Raw genomic sequence first — 12,140 nt, forward strand, 5'->3', positions numbered from 1 at the left:
AAGGGTTGCCGAAAAGGCCCTTAGGAAGGGTTAGGCTCCCGCTCTCTCAAGCCCCAAGGATGCAACGTTGTTCTATAAATGACTCTCAGACTTTGAAATCTAATGGAGTTTGTCCTGCAGGTTTTAGGAACTGTTTTGGTACTGTTAACCCTGTTTTCCTTACTGTTTCTCCTTATGGCAATGGGAATGTTTATCCTATGAATGTCCCTCCTTTGTATATTGGAAGCACATAACTTGTTCTAAGTTCACAGATCCAAAGCTAAAGGAAAAGTATGCCTTAGGACTGACCACGCCTGTATCTGATTTTGATGGGATCTTGTACTTAACTATTGTTACTGAAATTATTTAAGTTTCTGTGGTATTGTGGGATGAATGTATTTTGTATTTGGAAAGAATATGTTTTTCTGGGGTCCAGGGGGTGGAATGGAATGTGCCAGTTTGAATGTATTATGTCCCCCAGAAAAAGCCATATTCTTTGATGCAATCTTGTGGGGCAAACATAATAGTGGGGATTAAGTTGGAACGTTTGGATTAGGTTGTTTGCATGGAGATGCACTCCACCCAACTGCAGATGATAACTGATGGGATATTTCCATGGAGGCGTCACCCCACCCATTCAGGGTGGGCCTTGATCAGTGGAGCCATATAAATGAGCTGACTCAAAGAGAAGGAACTCAGTGCAGCTGTGAGTGACATTTTGAAGAGGAGCAAGCTTGCTAGAGAGGAATGTCCTGGGAGAAAGCCATTTTGAAACCAGAACTTCGGCGCAGACACCAGCCACGTGCCTTCCCAGCTAACAGAGGTTTTCCGGACGCCACTGGCCGTCCTCCAGTGAAGGTACCCGATTACTGATGTGTTACCTTGGACACTTTATGGCCTTAAGACTGTAACTGTGTAGCCAAATAAACCCCCTTTTTATAAAACCCAATCCGTCTCTGGTGTTTTGCATTCTGCAGCATTAGCAAACTAAAACACATCCCCTCTCCTTGATTAAAAAAATGCCTCATAACTGGCCTCCCTGTCTCCCAACAATAATCCATCCTCTGCATCATCCACAACCATGCCAATGAGTTTCAACCATCCGGACCTTTATTCCTGGTCTAGGAATGACCAAGCTCATTTTGGCCTAAAAACACTTTGATGTGACTGGTTCTTTCATAATATTCTGGTCATAATTCAGATATTACCTCACCAGGAAGGTCTTCCTCGCCACTATATCTAAAGTTGAGATCTGTCCTCACAACCAAGGACTATTACATCACAAACTATAATTAATAAATTCCTTTTCTGTTCGACCTGCTCCTGCTTTTCATGTTCCCATGAACGCTAATAATGTCTGGTGTAAGGAAGTAGCTTTGTTTTAAAATGTTGAATAAGTCCATCATATATATTACTGCATATTTATTAAATTCTTCATAATTATTTATACCATTAAATCCTAGCAGGTGAGTTGAAAACCATAAGTCTCAGTTCAATCAGAAAAAAAAAAAAAAGTGACTACTTACGGAGTCCCACTGAATCTGGTCTGCCGTTATCACTCTTACTTGGCTGAACAAGCGGAGCAAATGAAACAGCAAGGATATTTTTACTTTCCCAAGTGTTTTGTCCAGTTCGCATAATTTGTGTTAACTATTTAGAGAGAAAAAGAGAAATAGAACAGCTTATTCCCGGAAATGTGATTACCTTGCAGTAATCATAATTTTGTTTTCAAGGAATAAGTGCCTAAAAAAGATACATAATCACTTACATTTGTATGCGATCAAGTTACTTCCACATTTTTTGCTGTTCAAGATAGATATTTCAATGCAACTGAGATACCTAAATAAGGCCAAGTGACTCTGCATGTTAGATTTGGAGTCTAATGGCTTCTAGGGGTTCCAATCCATGCCTGCCATAGGCTACCAAAACACATGTGTAAGATTCAGTCATTTGGTTGAAGCATTACATTAACAAAACCACCTTTTAATTACTATACCAATCAGTCAGATTCATGCTCTTCCATGATGATAATATTATATAAATTCTAATTCTAACCTCAACTTGATTATTTCACAAATAAAAGCTATTAGTCACAAAGGGACTAGGAGAGAGTTTCACATATTCAGAAAAAAAGAAAAAAGCCATCACCAGTCGTAGGAAAAAAAATTATCTCAGCACACAGCTTGTTCAAGAAGAATTGGTATCTTCAATTTAAAGTATAAAAAGCAGCTCATTATTATATTTTGCATTGCATAACAGAATATGGTAAATATTTAATAGCCTACTGATGGGGCTGTCATTTTAAATGTTCGAAAATATATATTAAAAGGAAAACAATATTATCTGGGAATCTAAACACTGGAATCATCCAAGTAACAAAGGTTTTCCAGGAACACTTTTTAATAAATATTTTATATTATGCCTTTATAATAAATGGCAAACAATTTGCTACAAAGCACAGCACATCATAAGGGTGAGATCTACTGAACTACAAATGACTGCTATTCTGTTACGGGACCCCCAAAGATACATAAACTCCAAGCCATCATGCCAGGTGCCAGTCATTTTACATCATCTATCTTCCACTGTAAAAAGCAAAATGCATTTCAAACATTTCGGATTTAGGTTAATGTGAACATTAAACACCATATTTCCTTGAAATACATTTTTACAAATTTTTAAGTAATTTACTTTTAAAAGGTCCACTCATTTTCTGAATAAATTAGCTTTTCATCCATTTATTATGCCTAATAATTCCAAATCAAAGGCAGCCAAAAAATCAATTTAATAATGCTCATAAATGCCTGAAGAATACTTTCAAACGCAGTTACACAGTACTAAATGAAGACTTAAAAAGTCACTTGTTTTATTAATGGGAGTAGTTCAAACCAACCATACACAGGATTTCTTTTTTGTTATATTCAAAGAACTGAAGGAGTATTGGAACTGTGCAGCTATGCATCATCGCATTCCAATGAACACCACCCAGATGAAGAAACTGAAAAAAGGAGCAGCCTATCCAGTGCCACACAGGGAATATCTAGCTTCAGACAGAAGCCCAAAACTCCACTGTATATAAAGGACAAGAAGACCCTAGAAGAGCATAAAGAAGAAATTGCAAGAATAAATAAAAGAATAGACAATCTTATGGAAATAAAAGAAACTGTCGACCAAATTAAAAAGATTCTGGGTACACATACTACAAGACTAGAGGCAGCTGAACAGCGAATCAGTGACCTCGAGGATGAAAGAACAGAAAATGAAAGAACAAAAGAACGAATGGGGAAAAAAATCAAAAAAATCAAAATGGACCTCAAGGATATGACAGATAATATAAAACATCCAAATATATAACTCACTGGTGGTCCAGAAGCGGAAGAGAATGGTAAAGGTCTAGGAAGAATATTCAAAGAAATTGTTGGGGAAAACTTCCCAAATCTTCTAAACACCATAAATACACAAATCATAAATGCCCAGCGAACTCCAAATAGAATAAATCCAAATAAACCCACTCCGAGGCATATTCTGATCAGACTGTCAAATATTGAAGAGAAGGAGCAAGTTCTGAAAGCGGCAAGAGAAAAGCAATTCACCACTTACAAAGGAAACAGCATAAGACTAAGAAGTGACTACTCAGAGGCCTAAGAAGTGACTACTCAGCGGCCACCATGGAGGCGAGAAGGCAGTGGCATGTCATAGTTAAATTCTGAGAGAGAAAACTTGTCAACCAAAACTTCTTTATCCAGCAAAGCTCTCCTTCAAATTTGAGAGAGAGCTTAAATTTTTCACAAACAAATGCTGAGAGAATTTGTCAACAAGAGACCTGCTGTACTTGAAATACTAAAGGAAGCCCTACCAACAGACAAACAAAGAAATGAGAGAGAGATATGGAGAAAGGTTCAGTATTAAAGAGATTCAGTATGGGTACATTAAAGGACATTAAGAGAGAGGGAAAAAATATGTCTGACAAACATAAACCAAAGGATAGGATGGCTGATTCAAGAAATGCCTTCACAGTAAGAATATTGAATGTAAATGGATTGAACTCCCCAATTAAGATAGAGATGGCAGAATGGATTTAAAAAAATGAACCATCAATATGCTGCATACAAGAGACTCATCTTAGACACACAGACACAAAGAAACTGAAAGTGAAAGGATGGAAAAAAATATTTCACGCAAGCTACAGCCAAAAGAAAGCAGGAGTAGAAACATTAATCTCAGATAAAACAGACATTAAATGCAAGGATGTTATGAGAGACAAAGAAGGCCACTACATACTAATGAAAGGGGCAATTCAACAAGAAGAAATAACAATCATAAATGTTTATGCACCAAATCAAGGTGCCACAAAATACATGAGACAAACACTGGCAAAACTAAAGGAAGCAATTGATGGTTCCACAATAACTGTGGGAGACTTCAACACATCACTCTCTCCTATAGATAGATCAACCAGACACAAGACCAATAAGGAAAATGAAAACCTAAACAATCTGATAAATGAGTTGGATTTAACAGACATATATAGAACATTGCATCCCAAATCACCAGGATACACCTTCTTCTCTAGTGCTCTCTGAACTTTCACCAGAATAGATCATATGCTGGGACATAAAACAAGGCTCAATAAATTTAAAAAAACTGAAATTATTCAAAGCACATTCTCTGACCACAATGGAATACAATTAGAAGTCAATAACCATCATAGATTTAGAAAATTCACAAATACCTGGAGGTTAAACATCATACTCCTAAACAATCAGCGGGTTAAAGAAGAAATAGCAAGAGAAATTGCTAAATATATAGAGACAAATGAAAATGACGACACAACATATCAAAACCTATGGGATGCAGCAAAAGTGGTACTGAGGGGGAAATTTATAGCACTAAACGCAAACATTAAAAAGGAAGAAAGAGCTAAAGTCAAAGAACTAATGGAGCAACTAAAGAAGCTACAAAACGAACAGCAAACCAATCCTAAATCAAGTAGGTGAAAAGAAATAACAAGGATTAAAGCAGAAATAAATGACATAGAGAACAAAAAAACAATAGAATATATAACACCAAAAGTTGGTTCTTTCAGAAGATCAACAAGATTTACAAGCCCCTAGCTAGACTGACAAAATCAAAAAGAGGGAAGACCCATATAAACAAACTAATGAATGAGAAAGGTGACATTACTGCAGATCCCAAAGAAATTAAAAAAATTATAAGAGGATACTATGAACAACTGTATGGCAACAAACTGGATAACGTAGAGGAAATGGACAATTTCCTGGAAACATATGAACAACATAGACTGACCAGAGAAGAAACAGAAGACCTCAACCAACCAATCACAAGCAAAGAGATCTAATCAGTCATCAAAAATCTTCCCACAAATAAATGCCCAGGGCCAGATGGCTTCACAGGGGAATTCCACCAAACTTTCGAAAAAGAACTGACACCACTCTTACTTAAACTCTTCCAAAACATCGAAGAAAATGGAACACTATGTAACACATTTTATGAACCTAACATGAACCTAATACCAAAACCAGGCAAAGATGCTACAAAAAAGGAAAACTACAGGCCAATTTCTCTAATGAATATAGATGCAAAAATTCTCAACAAAATACTTGCAAACTGAATTTGAAGACACATTAAAAAAATCATACACTGCAACCAAGTGGGGTTCATTCCAGGCATGCAAGGATGGTTCAACATAAGAAAATCAATGTACTACAGCACACTAACAAATCAAAAGAGAAAAATCAAATGATCATGTAATAGATGCTGAAAAAGCATTTGACAAAATCCAACATCCCTTTTTGATAAAAATGCTTCAAAAGGTAGGAATTGAAGGAAACTTCCTCAATATGATAAAGAACATATACGAAAAACCCACAGCCAGCATAGTACTCAATAGTGAGAGACTGAAAGCCTTCCCTCTAAGATCAGGAATGGGACAAGGATGCCCGCTGTCACCACTATTACTCAACATTGTGCTAGAAGTGCTAGCCAGAGCAATCCGGCAAGACAAAGGAATAAAAGGCATCCAAACTGGAAAGGAAGAAGTAAAACTGTCATTATTTGCAGATGATATGATCTCATATCTGGAAAACCCTGAGAAATCAACGATACAGCTACTAGAGCTAACAAATTTAGCAAATTATCAGGATACAAGATTAATGCACATAAAGTCAGTAATGTTTTTATATGCTAGAAATGAACAAACTGAAGAGACACTCAAGAAAAAGACACCATTTTCAATAGCCACTAAAAAAATCAAACACCTAAAAAAAACTTAACCAAAGATGTAAATGACCTATACAAAGAAAACTACATAACTCTACTAAAAGAAATAGAAGGGGACCTTAAAAGATGGAAAAATATTCCATGTTCATGGATATGAAGGCTAGATGTCATTAAGATGTCAATTCTACCCAAACTCATCTATAGATTCAATGCAATCTCGATCAAAATTCCAACAACCTACTTTGCAGACTTGGAAAAGCTAGTTATCAAATTTATTTGGAAAGGGAAGATGCCTCGAATTGCTAAAAACACTCTAAAAAAGAACAAAGTGGGAGGACTTACACTCCCTGACTCTGAAGCTTATTATAAAGCCAAAGTAGTCAAAATAGCATGGTACTGGCACAAAGACAAACATATTGATCAATGGAATTGAATTGAGAATTCAGAGATAGACCCCCAGATCTATGGTCGAGACTGACCTTTGATAAGGCCCCCAAGGCCCCCAGGGCCAATGAACTAAGACATAACAGTCTTTTCAACAAATGGGGCTGGGAGAGTTGGATATCCATATCCTAAAGAATGAAAGAGGACCCCCACCTCATACCCTACACAAAAATGAACTCAAAGTGGATCAAAGATCTCAATACAAAAGACAGTACCATAAAACTCCTAGAAGATAATGTAGGGAAACATCTTCAAGACCACTTCCTAGACCTTACACCCAAAGCACAAGCAACAAAAGAAAAAATAGATAAACGAGAACTCCTCAAGCTTAGAAGTTTCTGTACCTCAAAGGAATTTGTCAAAAAGGTGAAGAGGCAGCCAACTCAATGGGAAAAAATTTTTGGAAACCATGTATCTGACAAAAGACTGATGTCTTGCATACATAAAAAAATCCCACAACTCAATGACAATACTACAGGCAGCCCAATTATAAAGTGGGAAAAGATATGAAAAGACACTTCTCTGAAGAGGAAATACAAATGGCCAAGAAACATGAAAAAATGTTCAGCTTCACTAGCTATTAGAGAGATGCAAATTAAGACCACGAGAGACCCTCTCACACCAATTAGAAAGGCTGCCATTAAATAAGCAGGAAACAACAAATGCTGGAGAGGATGTGGAGAAACTGGAACTCTTATTCATTGCTGGTGGGACTGTATAATGGTACAGCCACTCTGGAAGTCAGTCTGGCACTTCTTCAGAAAACTAGATACAGAATTACCCTTCGATCCAGCCATTGCACTTCTCGGTATATACCCAGAAGATCTGAAAGCAGTGACATGAACAGAAATCTGCACGCCCATGTTCATAGTAGCATTATTCACAACTGCCAAGAGATGGAAACAACCCAAATGTCCTTCAACAGATGAGTGGATAAATAAAATGTGGTATATACACACGATGGAATAGTACGCGGCAGTAAGAAGGAACGATGTCATGAAACATACATCAACATGGATGAACCCTGAAAACACAATGCTGAGTAAAATAAGTCAGGCACAAAAAGAGAAATATTATACGCTACCACTAATGTGAACACTGAAAAATGTAAAATAAATGGTTTATAATGTAGAATGTAGGGGAACTAGTGATAGAGAGCAATTAATGAAGGGGGAACGATAACCCAATAAGAACAGATAAGCTACCGTGGGTAAATTTAATGTTCTGGGAATGCCCAGGGATGACTATGGTTTGTTAATTTCTGGTGGGTATGGTAGGAACAAGTTCATAGAAATGTTGCTACATTAGGTTATTTTCTTAGGGTAGAGTAGGAACATGTTGGAAGTAAAGTAGTTATTTTAGGTTAGTTGTCTTTTCCTTACTCCCTTGTTACGGTTTGTTTGAAATGTTTTTTTTATTGTATTTTTTGAAAAAAAAAATTTGATATAGTTAACTAAAAAAAAAAAAAATGGAAAAAATATGCAGAGCCCCCTTGAGGAGCTGCTGGAGGATGCAGGGGTGTTGGGATTTGCCACCTATGTGCTCACAGACATAGGGGCTGGTGGTTTGATGGGCTGAGCCCTCTACCACAGGACTTCCCCTTGGCAAGACTGTGGCTGCAAAGGAGAGGCTAGGCCTGCCTATAATTGTGCCTAAGAGCCTCCTCCCGAATGCCTCTTTGTTGCTCAGATGTGGCCCTCTCTCTCTAGCTAAGCCAACTTGGCAGGTGAAATCACTGCTCTCCCTGCTACGTGGGATCTGACAACCAGGGGAGTGAATGTCCCTGGCAATGTGGAATATGACTCCTGGGGAGGAATCTAGACCCAGCATTGTGGGATGGAGAATATCTTCTTGACCAAAAGGGGGATGTGAAAGGAAATGAAATAAGCTTCAGTGGCAGAGAGATTCCAAAAGGAGCCGAGAGGTCACTCTGGTGGGCATTCTTATGCGCAATATACACAACCCTTCTTAGGTTCTAATGAATTGGAATAGCTAGCAGTAAATAACTGAAACTATGAAACTACAACCCAGCACCCATGAATTTTGAAGACAATTGTATAAAAATGTAGCTTATGAGGTGACAATATGATTGGGAAAGCCATATGGACCACATTCCCCTTTGTCCAGTGTATGGATGGATGAGTAGAAAAATGGCAAAAAAAAAAAAAAAGGCACCCAGTGTTCTTTTTTACTTTAATTATCCTTTTTCACTTTAATTTTCACTCTTATTATTTTTGTGGGTATGGTAATGAAAATGCTCAAAAATTAATTTTGGTGATGAACACACAACTATACAATGGTACTGTGAACAACTGAATATATGCTTTGTATGACTGCATGGTATGTGAATACACCTCAACAAAAATGAATTAAAAAAAGAGATTCAGGGAAATAAAACTGAAAGACAACTCCTTTGAAGGAAGGTTACTTTCAAAATAGTAAATCATTTTAGAAAACAGAAGCCTAAGCATCTATTTGGGACTCCTGTGTTATTGGGATCCTGTGTACTATTAGTGTTTACAGAACCATGTTCTTTTCTTGAGGGGGTGGGGGTGCTTATTTTATAATTACATATTCATTAATGCAGTTATGTGATGAATGTCCATCTACCCCACAAGAACTTGAATGTATCCCTCCAACATCTGGAACCACACCAAGCATTTATTAAATGAAACACAGATAATCTGGAGTTAAAGAAAACTAAAGAATAATGTATTCAAGCAAAAGAGCAGTGAAAGTTACCTGATCCTCTATAGGCATGACTAGAATGCCTCCAACTTTTAATAATATTTTCATGTAGTTTTCATGGTCTTTCTGGACTCCGGCTCCACAATAAATTCGATCATACTGATGGCTGTCAGATGCTATTTGGAGGCAATTACCAACCACAAATGCAGGTTCACAGAACTCAAATCTGCATGGAAAAACAAATGAATTTTAATTCATCCAAATAAAAAATTCAATCTAAAAAACTGAACATAATCCAGTCCTTTGAAATAGTGAAGTTAAAAAATCATAAGTATAAAAAAATCATAAAATTTGATTTTAATATCATAATCATGATGTTTAACACTGAACAAATGCATTATTTTATTATCAATGATACAGGGCATCTGTTTTCAAAACATTAACCTTATTTTTGGCCACACTGAGCTCTCACTTAAGCCTTAAAAAAGGAATATAATGAAAAGCCCGTTATCGCATGATGTCCCAGAAATGATTTATGGTAATAATGACAATCACAAGGGTCCAACAAATGAAAAGAGACCTCAATTTCCACTGTCTTTTCCAAAAAAGGAGAGGGGCCAGTGGGAATAGGCAGGGCTTGTGCAATATTCATTTCAGTTTGACATTCTGGAAGAGAATAACAATGGCAGAGGTTTGTCAGGAAGGGCACCAGTGTCCTGAGCTATACACTCTTGCAACCACTAAGATTAGGGATATTTTCCTAATCAATTTTGGCTGAGGAACTTCATGGGATTGGGACAGAGAATAGAATGAAGAACGTTTTCTTCTTACTGCTGTTTTGGTTCCCTGTGATCTCCCCTAAGCAATAAAAGAAGAGATGTGGTTTCAAAGAAAAGGTATTTATCCTGGCCATTCATTCCTGGTTACAGTGTTGGTTCATGGTATATATAGCTATGGTTTTACAAACTATCCTATTTAGATTTCTACTTTATTTCTTAAATTCTGAAAAATGAAATTGAAAGTAGCCTCTAATATATAACATATAACTAAAACCCCAATGCAATCAAACATGAAATCTTTTTAAATTAATTCATGTAATATCCTTTCACTTTTAAGTTAAAGTTAATAGGACCACACAGCAAAATCAAACTATTGTTTGAGGATGAAATAATTCACATTAAAAGCTTTGGCATGCAGTGAAAATAATGACATTTATTTGAATCATAATCATTTTTGCCCTTATAAAATATATCCTATCCTGTAGTAATTAGTAGACTTACTACATAAAAGTTTTTCATGAAAATTCACTAAAGCACAGAAACATTATGAATACTGCTTTTTAAAGAGTAGTTTACCAGATTTATGTCCTGTCCTCAACTTCCTATCTTCCTGGAGAGGGGTGGGGAAAGGTAAGCAGTGTATGCCCTGTATTCTCTTCCCCATATCCAGACACTAAGGTAGTCCGTTCTCCCTTGCTGCTGTTACTGTAACCACCACCTCACTACTCATATTTTTCATACTCTCTTCCACCATTATGCTCCCTACTGCACAGAGGCAGCTCAAGCTCCTTAGAGTACATGGGTGACTCTCTGTGATTCTACCATCAAGATGCCCTTCCTGATTCATTTCCTGCCTCTTAGGCCACCAGTACATACTATGTTGTAATCGTGTCACTTGTTTCTAATTCCTTGAGGAATTACTGCAAACTGTTTGGGAACCTCTTCCTTTGACTAAAATATCCTTTCCTCTCTTCTTGCCTTCATAAATGCTTACTATCCTTCAAGATACACTTCAAAAACCAGCTTCAAAATGAAGTCTTTCTCAGCTCTGCAAGATTATCTCATTCCTTCCACTTGCACAGCATATGCAATAGTGTAAACTTTTCTAAGTGAGGGAGGATGTTTTATTTCTTTTATACTCAGAAGAATGCAACAATCTCTGACTGTCTAAAACATGGCCAAAATAGAACTTCTCGGCTTTTAAGTAATGAAATATTATGGATCACATAGTTTAATTATTTTTATCAAACTCATATTGAGTAGTCTTTAAAAAGTTAAGACTATTTTCAATAAGGTCTTTCTAAAAAACTCCTCATTCTTATGAAAATTCATTTTAAATAACTTAATTTTATAATTTAAGCCAATCATAATTTTCAGAATGACTGTGATCAGGGAATGTGAATAATCAAAAATTTGAATTATTAAATTTCTTTTATCATTAAAGGTGTTAACTCAAAAATGTGCTTGTAGTTTCAAAGGCTTTCTACTGGTTAAAAATACAAAACAGCTTACAGAATTATTTAACCGAGGAAAACACTATTACAGGGAAACAACTTACAGTTAAAACGACTTCTCATATTAGTGATACTTTACACATTCTCAATCCCAGCAAAATGAACTAGAAAGAATTTCATGCCTGATTCTAAACTCAAATGTGTAACTCTGGGCAAGTTACCTTATGCCAGTAATTAGCACCGTCCATTCAGTCAAAAGTATTTCTTGGGCACCAGGGGCATGTGAGGACTGGAGCTACAATGGGGAACACTCACAGAGTCTACACCTAGTGGAAGGGACATAAATCAAACAATCCCACTAATTAAAGTATACTTTGCAACTGTGACAAATGCTCCAAAGGAAAGGAATATGATCCTAGGAGACTGAGGATGTGGGGACTGAGAAGTGTTCCCTGAGGAATGACAAGCTGTGATCTGAAAGGTGAGACTTAACCTAGAGTTGTACTAATTAATGTAGTAGATGATAGTCACATAGAGATATTGAATCCTTGAAATG

At 36.7% G+C, this 12,140-nt stretch overlaps 1 protein-coding gene across 5 annotated transcripts in view; it reads right to left on the reverse strand.

Moving 5' to 3' along the window:
• The window catches only part of PCMTD1 (protein-L-isoaspartate (D-aspartate) O-methyltransferase domain containing 1), a 95,123-nt gene that overhangs the window by 15,772 nt on the left and 67,211 nt on the right, over positions 1-12,140 (reverse strand). For all 5 annotated transcript variants that reach the window (XM_037802673.1, XM_037802669.1, XM_037802670.1 and 2 more), the window contains 2 exons: positions 9,406-9,577; positions 1,506-1,629 (listed from right to left, as the gene is read on the reverse strand). In XM_037802673.1, coding sequence (XP_037658601.1) covers positions 1,506-1,629; positions 9,406-9,459 — 178 coding nt within the window. In that variant the 5' untranslated portion in view covers positions 9,460-9,577. The remainder of the gene's footprint in view (positions 1-1,505; positions 1,630-9,405; positions 9,578-12,140) is intronic.

The sequence above is a fragment of the Choloepus didactylus genome, chromosome 14 (genome assembly GCF_015220235.1).
Source record: "Choloepus didactylus isolate mChoDid1 chromosome 14, mChoDid1.pri, whole genome shotgun sequence".
NCBI classification, from domain to species: Eukaryota; Metazoa; Chordata; class Mammalia; order Pilosa; family Megalonychidae; genus Choloepus; species Choloepus didactylus.